The sequence below is a fragment of the Platichthys flesus genome, chromosome 10, assembly GCF_949316205.1.
Source record: "Platichthys flesus chromosome 10, fPlaFle2.1, whole genome shotgun sequence".
In the NCBI taxonomy this organism is placed as follows: domain Eukaryota; kingdom Metazoa; phylum Chordata; class Actinopteri; order Pleuronectiformes; family Pleuronectidae; genus Platichthys; species Platichthys flesus.
The window spans coordinates 21,811,376-21,829,485 of NC_084954.1; the positions used below are offsets into that span (position 1 = coordinate 21,811,376).

At 41.5% G+C, this 18,110-nt stretch overlaps 2 protein-coding genes across 2 annotated transcripts; one reads left to right on the forward strand and one right to left on the reverse strand.

The window, feature by feature from the left end:
• Positions 1 to 5,366: 5,366 nt before the first annotated feature.
• Positions 5,367 to 7,573, forward strand: pth2 (parathyroid hormone 2). Its single transcript, XM_062396658.1, has 3 exons — positions 5,367 to 5,772; positions 6,065 to 6,244; positions 7,217 to 7,573. Exons 1-3 carry the CDS (start codon positions 5,660 to 5,662, stop codon positions 7,392 to 7,394), a joined length of 471 nt encoding a protein of 156 aa, XP_062252642.1. The 5' UTR covers positions 5,367 to 5,659; the 3' UTR covers positions 7,395 to 7,573.
• A 3,252-nt stretch (positions 7,574 to 10,825) lies between these two features.
• Positions 10,826 to 18,005, reverse strand: tedc1 (tubulin epsilon and delta complex 1). The gene is made up of 8 exons (XM_062398160.1): positions 17,758 to 18,005; positions 17,300 to 17,384; positions 15,763 to 15,983; positions 15,517 to 15,654; positions 15,027 to 15,095; positions 14,387 to 14,473; positions 13,981 to 14,097; positions 10,826 to 11,694 (listed from the first exon to the last, which is right to left on the reverse strand). Exons 1-8 carry the CDS (start codon positions 17,899 to 17,901, stop codon positions 11,359 to 11,361), a joined length of 1,197 nt encoding a protein of 398 aa, XP_062254144.1. The 5' UTR covers positions 17,902 to 18,005; the 3' UTR covers positions 10,826 to 11,358.
• Between the last annotated feature and the right edge of the window lie 105 nt (positions 18,006 to 18,110).

An 18,110-nucleotide genomic window follows, 5' to 3' on the forward strand; every position in this document is an offset into this window, starting at 1 on the left:
TCTGATTACAATGTCGCCATATTGCGCTTTTGACGTCATTTGGAGCCAGAGTCTACGCATTGGTTGTCACGGACTGGAGAGAAATATTGTGAACCTGCCGATACATATGCTCGACAAAGCGCAGTTCAGTCTTAGCTGTCAATCACGAGGTTTTTCAAACAGCTCCTGTAGCAGCGAATAACAAATTAAAAGCAAACTTAATTGAAACATGAACACTTGAACGTACACCAGTAGGATAAGAACTACCTAGAATAACAGAAACCAGCTCAGAAATAATGTGTCAGAAACACATTGATTCACTCCAGAATTCTCTCATTGCCTTTAAGTCACGTAGAAACGCTGCTGAGGGCGGAGACGTGCACCGACAGTGTTTCTGATGAGGACATACCAAGTGTGAGGTGACCCAGGTTTTGTGTCTGAAGCTTGTTAGGCTTTTAACATCCGAATGTTGCAGAGCCATTGTTAGGACCAGCTGCTTCCTGTCCGGGCAGCATCATTTCCAACATGAACCATAATGAGGTCCTTAAATGGTAACAAGCTTCCTGTGTGCTCACAAACTGCACAAGCTCCACTACACCTTTTATCTTGTTTCCATTTCAGGAGGCATCCGCGCATGAAGACCATGATTAATGACCCCGGGGCAAAGAATCAAATATACACATGTCAATGGACACGTCCAATTTTTTTTAATCACTTCCTGTAAAGCTGAAGTTTTGAGATTGAGAATTTCTCGATTATGACAAACTTAGTATCTTTATGAGCAGTTATGGCCTCCTACCACTGAACAGTGTCAGTCTGCCACAGAGAAGCAAGAGAAATTTTTTAAAAACTGTTTTCTCAAGGATGTTTTTACTCTGCAGCCCTGTCTTACTTCAGAGGATACATTTTACAAAATACTACCTGACAATTGTAATGCTATTTCTGTTTTATCGCTTCAGATAGAAATAACATGAGAAATAAAAACTTGCACATAAAATCATGCACTCACTATTCAATATTTCCATGATTATAAATGAACATTATAGTAAAAAAGATATATTGTTAGTTATAACCTTAATAAATGTTTATCTACATTTTACCTTATACTTTAAATATAGAAATTCAAATCTTCAATTTCACATTTGTCAGTTTGTTCGCAGACAGATGACAAACAGCTTTGTAGTTAAGCTCATCAGGACGGCGGATACTAGGTTAAGTGAAGCCAGATAATGAAAACATATCCTGGTTATGTTGATCTCTTTTAAAAGTACAGGCTCCTGGTGTCAAAACAAAATCACAGATATCTTAATCAACAGATCTGTTGTGTACACTGACTGCTGGTCCCCCCCCACTGTTTAAACAACTGAGCCAATCAGGGCATTGTAGGTGTAACTTAGAATGGACACACCCCGAAGAGCTGCTCAAACCTGCTTTGAATATATCTTTATGATATTGTAGTGTTGAATGTAAAGGTAATTTGCTAAATTAAACACTGTTGAATCCTGCTCAGCTTTTTACAGGCGTTTCCTCCTCACAATCACAAAGGAGGAAGAAATATTCCCTGTGGTCCTTGGTAATTTCATTCAACTTCCGCATGGGCGTTTTAACTTTGCAAAATGACAGGGCCTGATCTGTAATAGATGGGAACATTGAGCAGGAAAAAGTCAAACCCTCAATGTGTATGCCTTAAAAGGTGACAGTTGCATACATGTGTGTTAAGTCCTAGTGAACATTTCAAATTAGGAAAATTTTATTTAGGCGTCCCTGAGGTAAGATGTGATGAGAATGGGTGAGGTGGACAGACAACCGATAACACGATGCCACAGTGTGCAGAGGCCATTGTCTCAGGGTCGAATAATTCAATCGAAACAAAGGATTTTGTCATCTCTGGTGAACACTGCAGATAGCAGTTCAGAAAACTACAATAGTGCACTTAAATTTAATCAAGCTGCACAAAATTCCACACACTCATAGACATCAGCTCCCTAAACATGCTTTTTTCAAATTCACTCAAATCTCGGGAAAAGACCCCATCTTCATCCTAATCTGGATCTTTAACAATATGTCAAATTTGATTGATTGATGTAGCAAACATCATCTGCTAATAGCTAATTTTTGTCTTAACGATGCCAAATTGTAAAAAAAAGGCTAATGTTTTATAAGGTTTTCAGGGATCTTTATCTCCCCATAGCTTGAATTATTTTCCCTAATCATCCTTCCTTAATAGGTCTATTTTGGCGAGTGCATTTCCATCAAAGCAATTAGTAAAAATACATTTGACCAAACCTATTTAGACATGAAATTCCGAGTTCACAATGATCAATTTAAATTCAGAAAAACCAAGTGTTAGGACGACCACACTTACGGCTGGACCATACAGCAAAATAGGACCAAGGCAGGGTAGTTGCGTGTCACAGACGGGTTTATTGTGGTCTCTCAGGCAACATGGCACACGACACGTCCTCCAACTCATGCAGCAACCACACGGGAAAACACTCTCCCCACTGATAACAAAATGGCCCCTTATATAGGGTGCCTAGTTAAGGAGGGCGAAACCATTCCCCATGCTTACATGCTCTCCTTTTGACAACACTTTTCCTTTATCATTATACCCACCATTCTCCTATATACACACCCACACTTATCACCACTTGGATGCCCCCGGAACTATAAATATGGTGCTTGTTTCCTGGGGAGGCCTTTTGCCCGAACACCCTGGAGACAAAAGAGACTGGTGAGTACCATTACACACACAAACACACCCTTTACCCTTCCCAATATACTAACACACACTATTGCACAACATATGATATTAGTCACATCTCATCTTAGCGTTCAGTTACCACAAATGCACGTTAACTCTCATGTCCCTCTTTTGCAGGTGGAACCATGTGGCCATCACGGAACCTACCAGCACACATTTAAAAAGGACAATAAATGTACAACGTGCAACTGCTTACAAACGCCTGTGCAATTATTAAAGTGCATGTACCCGGTAAAAGTGCATGGTGTAATATTCCCCCAACCCCATCTCAAGCTCCAGGGAACGAAGTCCTCTTCGTTACACCAAGATACTATTGACTGTAATTAATTTACCTGTGGAGAACCATGTGTACATTTGGCTGTAACTTTTACTGGGGATGGGGGTGTGCATGACTTTATTGGTGAATAGCTGGAGAACACAGAGGAGAATTCAGCAGCCATTTTTCTAAGAGGTTGATGAAGACCAAATCAGAACAAACAGGAGAGTGACACAAACAAAAATAAGCTACAGGATGCAGAAAATGCTAAATCAAATTAAAATGTGACAATACCAGAGTGTTCTGTTTCCACTGTCTTCTAATTAGTACACACATTAATAGTTGAGTAAATATGCCAGATTTATTTCATTCAGATCCATAAACTATTCCCTGGGAAATTTGTAAAACCTAATAGAAAAGAAGAAACACACTCTTCATGCCAAAGAAAGAGAAACAAACTCCTGGATCTGCCCCTTTGTACAGACCTACACCAAGATTTAACCTTTTTTTTCCCGCCCATGTCCCATTTGCCTACCAAGATCATAAATGAACTTTTCAGACATTATATATTAAAATGCTTCATACATTAAGATTATGTCTTCCTGAATCTGTATTGATATTTGTTTTCTGTGGAGACAAAGTGGACTTTAGTCCCCAGAGCTCACCCAGGTTATGAATGATCATGAACACACGCACTCACACACACACACATACACACACACACAAACATGCATGCACACACTCACACACATACACACACATGCACATGCACACAATAAGGATTTTCAGTAATAAGCTGCTGGGCTCTCTACCACTGCACAATGGCCAAGAGTCTTTGAAACGGGACACTAACAAGCTAACAACTCTTCCTCGAGGGTTTTCCTCTCGCACACTCAAATGCAAACTCAAAGTTGGTCTGATCTGGTGAGGGGTGTGTGAGCTCGTATATATGTGTGGGTGGGTTTGGGGGATGGGGGCTAACACACTGCAGTCCAGGGTATATAAGTGTGTAAGGCTAGGAACTGGATGTTATTATAAGCACTGTGGATGTACATACAACACAGCAGCAACTGAAAAAAGATTGAGAAGAATTTATTTTTATCCAAAGTTTGAAAAATTTGAAATAAATGGTACAAAGGGAAAAACAAAAAAATACGTAGAACCTGGCTGGAGAGAGTAATTCCTGCTGTTGAGGTTGGTTTCTTCCTTAGTTGGTGGTTCTGGGTTTTGATGACAGCTGACCTCTAACCTCTGAAGTTCAACGCAGATTGGCTGATCGCTAGTGCAAACAATTTACAAACAGATCTACGTGTTCATCAGAGAAGATAAGGTAAGAAGCCAGCACACTGTATGCATATGGACAAACTCTGTATACGCAACAGCTCGCAAGAAGCCAATTTTACTTCAGGCATGTTGGACTGTCCTTAAATTGTTTGCTTTTCGTGATTCAAGAAGCTATGTATGATTTTAGAGAAGACATATAGAAGACTAAAAATGTTCTTACTGTGATGATGAATGCTAGAGTATGGTTCCAGTTGAGCATGAACTTGAGGTATAAACGATAAACCTTCAACAGATGTAGTCATTACAGGCTCTGTACTGGAACACAATGTCTTTACGAAATCTGTTGCTGTTCATTAAAAATGTTTTAAAAAATCAGAAACAAATTGTGGGACCTTAGGGCCGGATGAACATTTCTGGCCCATTTAGGTCCCAAAGATAGACGAGCAGCCTGATGGTTGGAAAGTAGATGTGATGATATCTTTTTATGATTTCTGACTCTATACTGTTAATGTGTCAAATACAATATGTATAGAAACCACTCTGTCTTGGAAGATAATTCTATATATATCAATCCCAAGGTTGAAAAAACTCTTTGCTACTTTGCTTTTTGAGGAATTACATTTTGCTGGTTTATTTTATCATTGTAAAGAAATAAGATTTTTTTTGGAAAATTAAGAGTTTCCTGACATATAGAACATTTCACCTCAAGATAATCTGATTCACCATTTAGCATGGAGAAAAGCAGTTTGTCAAGAGTTTGAGATTTGTTTACTAATTCTCTCATGTCACAGAGGGAACAACACACGTACGAACATTGTGCAAGTGATGTTATGCAAGTATTATCATATTACTATTAACATTTTGTTCATTTTAATGAAAAAAAAAGAAACTTCACCATGTTCTTTGTCAAAAATCCTGCTTCACAGTGAAACATTTGAAACAACAGAAATAATTAGAATATACGTTAGTGACATTTCCACCATTTTAGCATGATAAATTATCTTTTTTGGGATTAATTGTTAATATTAATTTGTGATTAGAAACGGTTTATAATCCATATCTAGACTTGATAATTAAATATACAGCAAACTCATCATGTCACAGTTTGAATTGAATTAAATGAAATAAGAAAAAAAATGCTAGGACTCAAAACCACTCAACATTTCTATTCAGTTTTTCCATTCAGACTACAATATTCAAAGTGAAACACCAGGGAAATGGGTGACTCAAGGTACTGGAAAACCTATAATAATATAAATAATAAATTGATTATTTTTACTTATAGGTTGGAACAGCAAAACTAAAGTTGACACGGCTCAGTTCTCATTTGCAGAGGATGTTAATATTAAATAAAAAAAATTTCTTTCTTTTTTAGGATGTCTGAAGCCCCATCAGAGGCCGCTCTATGCCGCATGTCCTTCCTGTTGCTTTGCATTCTGGGAATGACCTTGGTGACATCCGGCTTCCCTCAGCCTCGTCTACCTCTCAGGTTGTTACTCACTAGATCAAACTGTAGCTGTTAGAGTAACTAGTGCTGAACTAAAAGATTCATAATTAACTAATAGTAATACATCAGTATACATGATTGAAAGGCAAAAACTTTTCTTATTATTTGTGTCTTTCGGTGAAGTACTTATCGATATAAATTTCTAGTACAATGGAACATACAGAATGTGAATTAACTACGTTACATTTTCTACAGCATTCAACTAAAATGGCACTTTCTTTGCTGAACTTGCACCATCCCATAAATGATACAATGTCATTATATCTGATTCCAGAAGTGATGAGGACTCAGAGGAAACCGAACGACATGACCGGGACGTCCTGTACCCTTGCATCTCTCTCCGTGATTGGAGCATTCAGATGTTGTCAGCGCCCAGCCACAGAGCAGCAGCTGACAGCAAGGCAGGACTGGTGAAGGAGGCGTGGCTCTTTGACCCAGAGAGGACGGAGTCAGGGTAACTGTATAGTGAGGGAAAATACTACTGTTGGCAATTTTAAAATAATGCTCATACATTGATACTAATGTACAACTGGTAAAACAAAAAATCTGTGATCATCTGCAACCTAAAACAACAATTAACTTGTTTCACTGATGTGGCTTATCAGCACAATACTCTATTCATGGATTTGGTATAGTTTCCTGTATATAAAGCTGTCTGCAAACTCTTGTGCCGACCTTTACATCTATTATGTGATGAACCTAAAACTGTAGGTTAACACTAAAAAAATAATTCATAAAATTCAAAATATTGTAATAAATTACAATATATATTAATGACATATCCGTTATTTCGATATGTAATGTTCTTATTTCAATTTTTTTTATTTCACCTTTTGACTGATCTGAAGGTTGCTTCTGTTGTTATTCAAGTAAATTAAGAATTTCTTTGAAATACAATAACAAAGCACACACTTGCACTTTTCTAAAACAACTCAAATGTGTAACTCCAGAATGCTTCAGATTTCACATGTTCATCTGTGAACTTTAGAAGTGACAAAGTGCACACTTGTTTCCCTGCGCTTCAAGTCTTGATGCTCAACTGAGTTAACCCTGTCCCGAGCTCCATACACATACATGAGAATGGTAACACAATGCTCTCATCTAACTCTCAATAAGAAATAAAATGTCACATTTCCCAGAGTGTCTAACTACTTCTATTGATGGTCCATTTTAAAGAGTCAATTTTCTCATAGTCCAAACATGACCAACTCCAGTGGGTCAGGGTGACCCTTGGTCTCTTTGTCACCTTCACCCAAGGCACGTGTTACTGGGTTACACAGTTTAACTGGACAGCCGACTGTAGAAGGGGCCCTGAAAATAAGGTCTCCAAAAGGTGAAAGGATCTGAATATATTTTCTGGAGGTAATGTATTTGTGTGATACCTGCTGGTCACTAATCTCCTGTTCATCTATCTGTGTACTGACAGAATGGAGAAGGTGTGGCCGGCTGAATGGTCATCTCAGGGAGCCAGGATGGTGAAGAGGAACATGGTGGTTGCTGATGATGCTGCCTTCAGGGAGAAGAGCAAGCTCCTCACCTCCATGGAGAGACAGAAGTGGCTCAACTCCTACATGCAGAAACTACTGGTGGTTAATTCTTCATGATCATTCCGTCCTTACAGATCGTAATAAAAGATATAAACAACTGTCTGAACTGTACACTGTCAATGACTTTTAAAAAGGGATACACCACGTCTCTGAGTGATTGGTCGGTCAGTCAACAAACCAGCCATTAAGAGACGGGACACATTTAAAGTCAAAGAAACCTGATGCATTATCATTGCTTAGGTTAGTTTAGTTGTCAAGTTATTTATTGCTAAATGAATACTTCATAAATGTGAAAATAAGTTGATGTCATTCAACTTAATGAATAATGATGTAAATTATGTTTATGGTGGTTGTAGCTTGTGTTTGACTGAACACATTAGTTACATTTTGTAACTCCTGATTATATGAGTATAGGCCTCGCCCTTTAAGGCTACTGCCACTGGGTTATGCAGTCCATGCCTCACTTGGTCTTTACAGTACCACAAGCAGTAACACATCTACTTCAATAACCCAAAACGTTTCCATTCCCAGACACACTGCATCACGCCTAAGGACGTGTCATAAAGCACTGTGTCGAATATGTAATAATTCTCTATGATGGGATGGAGGTGGGGACTAATGATACCTACTGCTGTGAGAAGTGGCAGACGAACGTAGTTCTGCGGGTGCACATCATCGTGCAGCGCACCCGTCCTGCGGCGCACTTCATCCTAGGGCGCACACCGGCGCGTCCTGCGGGGCACATCATCCTGGCAAATCATTGTGCGGTGCACATCATCATGCGGCGCACATCATCAACACACATCATCGTGCAGCGCACATCATCCTGCGGCGCACATCATCACCGCACATCATCGTGCGGCACACATCATCCTGCGGTGCACATCAGCACCGCAAATCATCATGCGGTGCACTTCATCCTGCGGCGCACCTCATCGTGCAGCGCACATCATCCTGCAGCTCACATCATCATGCGCACTTCATCCTGCGTCACACCGCATGATGTGTGGCGCATATCATCCTGCGGCGCACTGCACATCATCCTGCTGGGCACATCATCCTGCTGTGCAAATCATGCACATCATCGTTTGGCGCACATCATCCTGCAGCGCACATCATCCTGTGGCGCAAATCGTCCTTAGACGCACTGCAGCACACATTGTCTTGCGGCAGCGCACATCATCCTGCGCCGCACATTATCGTGAGGCGCAAATCACCGTGCGGTGCACATCATCCTGCACATCATCGTGTGGCGCACATCATCCTGCGGTGCACATCATCCTGCTGCCTGCTGCGGACATCGTCCTTAGGCGCACTGAGGCACACATTGTCGTGCTGCAGAGCACATCATCCTGCGGCGCACATCATCGTGCGGCGCACATCATCGTGCAGTGCACATCATCCTGCACATCATCATGTGGCGCACATCATCCTGCGGTGCACATCATCCTGCTGCGCACATCGTCCTTAGGCGCACTGAGGCACGCATCATCGTGCGGCGCACTTCATCCTGCAGCACCTCATCCTGGCGCACATCATCCTGAGGCACACATCGTCCTGCAGCGCACATCATCACGGCAAACATCATCCTGCAGCGCACTTCATCCTGCAGCGCACATGAAGAGGAGGGTTAGACCTAGAGCTAGAAGTTCCACCCCACATAACAGCCTTTTGATTAAATTTGATATTCTAACATTTAACAATACAGGACAAAATCCATTTATGTATGTGAGTCTAGATAGAGCATTAAACTCATGAAGTTATTTTGAGAAGTAATGGCCTATTTCAATGGCCAGATAACTTTCTGTACGTCCTATAGCGATATAGCCGCATCGGGACACCCCTGCTTCTGTCTGTGATCCCGGCGGTACCGGTGATGGTGATCGTCATAGCGTTGAGGGCGCGCAGCATCTCGGGACCAGGCCATGTGCATTCTGATCCTCTCTGCCTCATCTAACGTCTTCTGCATATAGTCGACCGCAGACTGGTGGTGGGGCCCGAACAGCCCGTCAGGGCTGATGGGGGCATTCAGGAGCTCCTTCTTTAAATCATTGGGCAGTGGAAAGACACCCAGCCAGACCTGCCGGTGGATCATCGTCTGCCATGCCGCGATGCGTGAGGTGGTGACGGCGACAGATGTGCACAGGGTGAGGATGGCGCTGGTGGCGTGGACAAGTTCCTCTGCCCGCTCGATATTCAGGAGCTCGTGCTCGGTGGCTAGCTTGGACAAATATGATGCTAGTAAAGCTATGTTGTTCGCTGCTGCCGATGCCTGTACAGCGCACTGATGAGACCGGTCTGAAAGTCGCGTTATCATCTGGTCCCTGGCGGAGAGTGGAGTAGGTCGCCGTCCTCCGAGTTGGTTGACACTGAATCCAAACATCGCAGCGAGGCTGGGTTCCAGGGGGGGGTACGGGAGGGAAGCCATGCTCCGAAAAGTCCTCCACCTTCGTGATGTGAGCGGTGCCTTCCGTTTCCCTGGCTCCGCTGCCGCTCCGGACTGGTAGGCTTTGATGGCAGGGAAGCGGGGCCAGACCGGGTCGCTAGGGGCCGAAGCGGGACCCTGTGCCAGGGGAACAGGCAGGTTGTTGGAGGCGGCCGCCTTCGCAATAATTCCCGGCAGCACACGGAGAAGAGAGCGTATGGTCGGTTGGGAGGTGGTGGATGAGATGGCGTCAAGCATATCGTTAGCAAGCTCCGGTCCGTCCCACGGGAATTGAAGGACAAGAAGCGACCCGCGTTGTGAAGCATGGGCGGCGGGGGGCCGGCAGGAGGGGTTCACTGCTTGGATAGTAAGCGCGTCGCCGGCGTACTCCGGTCCCAGGCATGTCTCACAGCGGCCGTGCAGGTCGAAGGGCATGATGGGCCTCGTTTGGCAGGCCGGGCAAACTCTGGATCGGCAGGATGACATTGTCTTGGATTCTTCTAGGCTGGTTGAAGAGAAACGGTAACGAAACTCCCGTTTCAGCCCAATTTATACTCAAGGTGAGACCGAGGTGAGGCCCACAACAGGTGGGCGTGGCCTCAAGTTTTTTCAGTGCTGGGTTAGTTGGGGCAAGTTCACCGAAAAACGAAAATTCATTATCTACACACCATTATGCCGATGGAAAGGTGGGTAAAATGTTTGAGTCCACAAGACCCTTTTGGAGTTTCAGGGGTAAACTTTGTTGGAGCAGAATCCAATATTTTCTAAAACATAACATAACAACATAACCTCCATACTGCTTGTGTGGTGTCATCCAAGTGTCTCGAAGCCCCGACAATCATATTTGACTCGACCATTTACACCCTGTTTTAAGCCTAAATACCCACTGGAAGTGGCTAAACTGGGGACGTAGAAACAAAATGGTGTGTCCAAGGGTCTGTTAACACACTTCATAGGAAGATATCATTAGACCAATATCACATTTATCAATAGGTCTAATCTAGACTGGACCTAACCTTTATTAAAAAACCTGCCAATATCCTTAAAATCACTGTTTTCACTGTAAAATTCAGGTCTTTTATTTTGAAATGGCTATAACAAAACCTGTACATCCATATATACTCACATTAAAAAAAATTTGCATTTACATTCCTGTTTTATTAAAAAACAATTGAGATACATGAGATTTAGTGACCTTCAGAAGTTTTTGCTACCATATGGTTTCAATCTTGGACAGAGCCAGGCCAGCTTTTTCCTCCAACTACAATAGTAAGATGGATGACATGACATCCCTCAAAAACAGGAAGCCAAAACATCTGGATGATCACGTAAATCTATGTTAGCAATTTTTCATGAAATTTCACTACCAACTTAATACGTACAAAATAATGTTGATACAAAGATAATCTGTCTTTTTAGGTAGTTCTTATTACACTGATGTGTATTTATCTGATAAGCTGATCAGGTGGTTCATGATAATGTGGAACTGTTCCCTGGATCATCTCCAGCACAAGATTGCAGCACCAAAAAAAAGATCATTACAGAAAAACATATCTCATAGACAGGTCATCTAATCATTCGATGAAAACTAAAAGTCTATGGTGGGATCAACACCAGTCCCTCCAGTTCACCAATCGTTTCCTGCAGCTGCATCCTGTTGGCCCGTCTCTGCCTGTCCCTCCGCTCCAGCAGCAGAGCCTCCGTCTTAAGAAGCAGCTGTGCAGCCTGAGATGCTGGCAACATGTCGGGAGCCTTGGTGCTGTCATGGAGCCTCTCGGCTGTGGAGATGTGGTCGCTGACCGGCCTCTCAACCTGGAGCCTGACTCTGTAGGCCTGCGAGGGGTGACATAAGAGAGAGGAGGTGTCCAGTCCTTCCTGCAACCTCTCTCCTCTTCTGTCCTCATTGTCCTCTTTACACCTCCGCGGTCCTTTCTGGACACACATTACACAGCGTAGGAGCACAACACTATCATTATATGATTATAATATTGCACATTATAACACAAACATAAACAGTGCGTACGCACAAATCTGTGATTCATTCATGTGCATGTTCTTACTACTACTCTGCAAACAAATTTAGATAATGTTAACACACACCCTTCTGACTAAATGCAATGTATATTAAAACTCCATTATTTAAATAAAAATAGTAGATAGACGACAATATGTGAGTTTATTAATGCATTGACCAAATGTATTCAATAACTATGAAATTTACGTGTTCATCCTCATCATCTCTATAAAAAACGGCTGAATTCACTTTTATGTTTCTGTATATAAAGGGGGGGGGGCCCTTTTGTCCCGCAACAATGAAGTTAAAATACTTTCTTCTCACTAATTTGTGAGTAACGTGTTGTGTAGCAGGTTTAATCATGAGTCTCATGAACCCTATGTAAATCAAAGAAACACAAAGTAAACATTAGCACTGTTTGTGTCCTAATAACTTGTGAACAGTGAGAGTGTAGGTCAGAGGAGTGAGGAGGAAGTAGACTTCAACAGAGACTCTGACACAGGACGACGGACCTTGAATGAACGTCTGGCCTGATCCTGAAGCAGCAGTGTTACTATTATTCAGCATAGTTCACGTCCGCGTCACATTGCATCTAAGAGACATGTCCACAGCTCTGGTGCTCAGCTCTGTGCAGGATATTTTGAGGCTTATCACAATAGCGGTGTGGACATCTCCAGGTTCTTAGATGCTTCACAATGCAGAGGTGGGTGACTCTGCATCGATGCAGAGACTGAAAATAATATATCAATGTCCTGCCGCTGCATAATCATAACACCGCTGCTCCAGAAAATCCAAAACGATATCTAGATTTACCAACTCAGCCATAGTGAACTAAGGGAACTCTAACTAGTAGCCTTAGTAAGTCTGGAGCCATGTATACATATATATTTTCGTCCTTTTGCATTATTTTTGCTAAACTAGACCAGAGCGTCTTAACACAGAGACATGGAAAGTAAACCAGGCGTGCTTCCCCGAAATATTGTGGAAAAAACACAGATACCTTTGTTTTACAGGTTTCATTTACTTCAGACTGAATATGCGTTATTAGATCCAACATACTGTTGTGTGCAGGGCAGTTACTTGAAATTGGAACATTCATTCGAACGTGGGAGAAAACTTGTTTTATAAAATCAAGAAGAGCATCAGACCGTCTTAAGCAGTTATAAGTATTTCATGCCCTCTTGAACTACAGGTAAAGTATGACAGTAATACTATGAGGTTTTGCTATGAAAATGGAGGATGCAAGTGTTAGGAACTTAAATTCTAGCTGGTATGTGGGTCTGACTGTACTATTTGCAATAAAGGCAGGAGGGGGGCCTTGAGCAGTTTGCGCTAGATATAAGGCCTTTATACAAATTATTTATAAATAACCCTTGCTGCATATTGTTAATAATGAATCTTATAATTGTTCTGAATTCTAACTTTTGGTATTAAACCATTATTCCCTTAGACTCATTCACATCACATATATTTCAAGCAGCTGTCTGATAAAGTTCTGGAGGTCGGACAGAGTGAATTTGTTGACATTGTTTTGTCTTGTTGTTTTGGTTTCGAGGATCCTAATGTTTACACCAAGTGGACGTTGTTTGAATATAACAGGAACATCATATTCCTTTCGCCAATGGCCTACATGGCATCAGCTGTGTCAAGGCCTTTCATGAAGAGAACATTTTGCTTAGCAGCTATCAGAGTAGTAGGAGCGTCACGGAAAGCGGCTTCTTGTCACTTACTGGATTCCTTGACAAGAGGCGGGGGACTACAGCTGTGGACCAATAAGGGAGAACCAAATTGATTTGTGGTGACTCCCCTCCAATCTTTCATAAACAATCATAATATTAAATCTACTGTTATAATTATATCAAACCCCTTTTGTTCAGGGCCATTATTAACTACCTATTGCTAACTTATTTAGCCTAGGCTGTGATAATTGTCCATAGCTATGTTGTTCAACTTTCATTGCATCTCAATAAATACTCAAATTGGACCAGTCCGGCTCATCTCTTATTTAGGATAAACCAACACGCCTGACACTAGCAAGCAAAGCCTTCCTGAGTAGACAATCCTGACACCAGAGCATCTGAGAAATGGCAATGCCTGACCTCACTTTCAGCAGCAACTGTGTTCTGCAAGGATCTGTTCAAAAGCATTAGGTAATGATCCGTGTAGGAATGACCAGCTTGTGTCTGTATGTGTATGTTTCACACCTGTGCTGTGGGCAGCCTCGATAGCATGTCTTCCAATTCCTGGTGGTGACACACATGGGGTGAATGTACAGACGTCTTAACAACGGATTCTGTCAGATGGCAGTCCACCACACTGTCCTGCACATGACACACACACACACAAGCTTAGCATCACATTTCCTGGCACGCATGTCTACCATATGGTAGGACACTGTGTGGAGAAACTGGTTATGCCTGGGTGATGAGAGAAAACATGACAGTGAACCAGTCCCATTGGTGCTGATGTTGAATTTTCTATGATTTGGTTTCATCAAGTTACAGAGAGGAAGGTGCACCTATTTATTTGTCCAATCGATGCACAAATTTAGAAAACTACTGCTGTGTTGAATTCTGCTCTTGTTTTCCTTTGTTGATGTGTCTAACTCACCATCCAGGTCCAAAAGACTTTCTCCACCTGTTTCCAGTTCAGATATGTTTCCAGGAGGTCACAGAGATGCCTCATACAAACGCAGTCCTAGAGGAAATACACACCTTATGATACAAAGTATGGCACTTTAAAAACACACATTCTTTGAATTATTAAACAAAATGTTGATTTTCACTCATGGTCATTAAAATCAACATATTGTTTAATATTAAAAATAAAACACTCAAAAAACTACATTAGCTTGCAACTAGTAATAGTAACAAAATCACCTTTAACGGAATAACATTTTAATATCTACATTAATATTTAGTTAGTTTGGCTGGACAATTCTGAGGCAAAGGCGAGAGCAAGAAATTATCGAGGAAATCACAAAAAAGTTGGTTATAACGAGAGGGCTGATGGGAGGGGGTAGGATGTATCTTGGGGAGAGCGATATGGCCTCAAACAAATATCGCGATATTTTGAAATCTCCTTTTATTCACTGTACAAATTTTAAATTCATAAAAGTTTACAGGAAGTTAAGCTAGTTAGCATTTCCCACGGTCCCTGTACATATATCTAGATATCTGACTATAAATCAATTTAAAGGAAGAGCATACTATTAATTATGCATTTTTTTAAACAAACAAACCACACTTACATCCTGCAGTGCTTTAGAACTGCTATCGGAGGAGGAAGATACAGCTGAGGGGAGGCCGGCAGACAAAACCTGAGAAGTTAAGAGTTTTACATCAGTACCTTTAATAGATATTATAACCAACCCTTTAAACTAACCCTACTAACTAACTAACCCTATAAAGCCCTTATAAGCACCCAAACTGTTTGGTTTGGTGCTAACTCCCTTTATTGTAAAGACTTATGGACTACAAACACACAATATAACATTATCCTGAAAGAGAGTTAATATGACTTTTTTGTTTTTATGAATGAAAAGAAATGTGGCCAAAGGAATGTATTGATAGAATACTTTTAATGAGGTTATTCTGTCATATATGAAGTTTAAGTTACTGAGGTCAAAAGGTCCTGAATGCACATTGACTATCGTTTGTGACTGTGGGTAATGTGATGATCTGAACACTGATTTCCTTGAAAAAAATGGGGCAGTGACTTGGAAGAGAGATTTTTCTCACAGCATGAAGTAACTGAGCTCGCTCTTCTATCATGGACAGCAGGATCCGCCTCTGGTGTCTCAGGTAGCCAACGAGCCACTGAAGTCTCCGCAGGGAGGTCAAGTCTAACTGGAGCTCATGAGAGACCTGAGTATTCACCTAAAACACAAGGGTGGAGATTTGGGATATAAAAGTATAGCAATGGCTAAATACAGACTGAAGGTTTACATGTATACTATGATGGTGTTACAGTAGAGGTCTGCTTACAGGTAGAGATGTGAGTAGGGTTTTGTCCAATTGCTGGACTCTCTGTGTCAGCAGTTTCTCTAGTGTTCCTTTAGCTAGCAGCCAGCCCAGTGCCAGTAGAAGATCTCTGCTGGACAAACTCTTCCCCTCCTCATCTTCTCCCGCCTCCCTCCCACACATCCAGTCAGCACGGTAACCAGTCTGCCAGAGGCCTGCAGCCACCAGCTTCCTGTGCTCCGAGTCTATACACAGAGGAAAACACATACCGTAACTCAGCAAGTCACTCTAACTAGTTTCACTCAAATGCTTCTCAGTTAAGTATAGGGAGCAGCACTGCATTCGTCTCTGCACTGTTCTATTTAGTGTCACATAGTCCGAACAGGAAAATGCATGCATCTGATAGTGGTGGTGGACCATGATCGAGGTGGCAGCTGATGGTGGATCCTGATGGCAACAGTGGATCATGTTTGTGGACTATGGTGGCAACCGATCTTGATGGTGGATCTTGATCGTCGTGGCTGCTGACCATGGACTATGATTACAACAAGACTGCTTGATATATCATTTTCCTACTCAGATACTCTACAATTACTGACAATAATCCATCAATTCATTTACCTTCCATTATGCTACAAAGTGTTTATTCTAATAAATGCAGCAAATACTCTAATCTTTCTGATGCTCTTTTTTTACATGTGGGTTCTATTGCACTTCTGTCCATCCTGGGAGAGGGATCCATTACATGTGGCTCTCTGAGGGAACTAAACTCGTTTTACCCTGTTCACAGGGATTTTATTAGTTTTTCCTTACTCTTGATGAGGGTTAAGGGCAGGGGATGTCACACCTTGTTAAAGCCCTAGGAGAAATTGTGATTTGTGAATATTGGCTATACATATAAAATTGGATATATATATATTTATTTTTCTACAGATAAAGCTAATTACATCAAGGTTAGTCAAAAAAGCCCGGTAAGTCCCACTTGTCTTAAAGGCAGGGATGGTTATCCTGGAAATGTAAGCCAGAGCAGGCATTACTATGGAAATACACAACTGGTACACCCAACCCTCTAATCTACCCTCTCGTCAAAGCTCTTAATTGTATTCATTTTAAACTTAATATCAAAATGCTTAATCTATATTTTACAAACATGTGTAAGTAAACCGATGTGTTCTGATTTAAAACCCATGTGTCTGACTTGTTAATGCTGGCTGAACTATTTCCTTGGGTATGGTTTCCATGACTGAGTAGTTGTAACATCAAGACAAAGTGGCCTTCAGCTTCCTTTAGCAACATCAGATTTGGTTTTACAATTTGTCTGAAGAACACATCTCAATGTACTGAGTATGAATTTCACATTTTAATATGGTTACAATTTCCATACAATCATATTCATAAAAAGTTAATAATAAATCGCATGTCATGTTTTTTTAAGTTAATACAAGTCAATCGAGTTTGGGCAAAAAACATGCTGTGTTTTCAAACTGAACCAATCCAGATGACATATCACTTCAGTCCAGGACCAATAGTGTTAATAATAGTATAACAAAATGTTACTGACCTCCTCTTAGCTGTGAGCTGTCATCAGAGAATACAATACCAGTTCTCTGGAGGATGGTGGCAAGGAGCTTCCAAAACTGACCTGCCTAGAAATCATCAGCAGAATTAAATACGACTAGTGGATCAGTTCAATATGGATCAAGTCATCCATACTGAAGCAGTTTATTATCATGCCTTTGGCTATCACTTAAAATTATATTAATGTGTGAACAGTTTGCTGCATATAAAGTGATTATGTATATTTGAATTTAAAATTACTTTCTGCAAAAGAATAAATAAATAAATAGTAGTTGCCAGTAGTTGCTAGTAGAAATGTAGTTTAATAAAAAGTGGAATATGTCTGTCTTAATTGTGGAAGAGTAGCACAAAACGCAAGCAGAAGTATCTGTAACTTGTCCTTGGAGGTACATTACAAGAGGAAATGGTATTCCAGCAGTGACAACAGAAACAGAAACGTACCACCTCGGGTCCACCACTGAATTTTGCCCGTCTGAAGGTCTCAGGTTCTGGGACCGAGTCCAGCCCGGTGGCCGCCAGCAGTCTGCACAGAGCTCCGATCACCTGCTTCACCTCCACACTCACAGACGCTTTAATCCGCTGCATTACCACCGACACAGCCAGACTACAGACACATAGCAGGCTTCCATCCCCTCAGCTGTGGATTAGGTCCGGTACCTGCATTGTTTTCTTCCGCTTTGAGATTCAGTTGGCTTTCGCGCCGATGACAACTTCCGTGTAGAAGAACGTTGCCAGGACAGCGAAAGAAACTGACGTTTATGTTAGCCAATCATAAATGGTATTCAGAAAGAGAT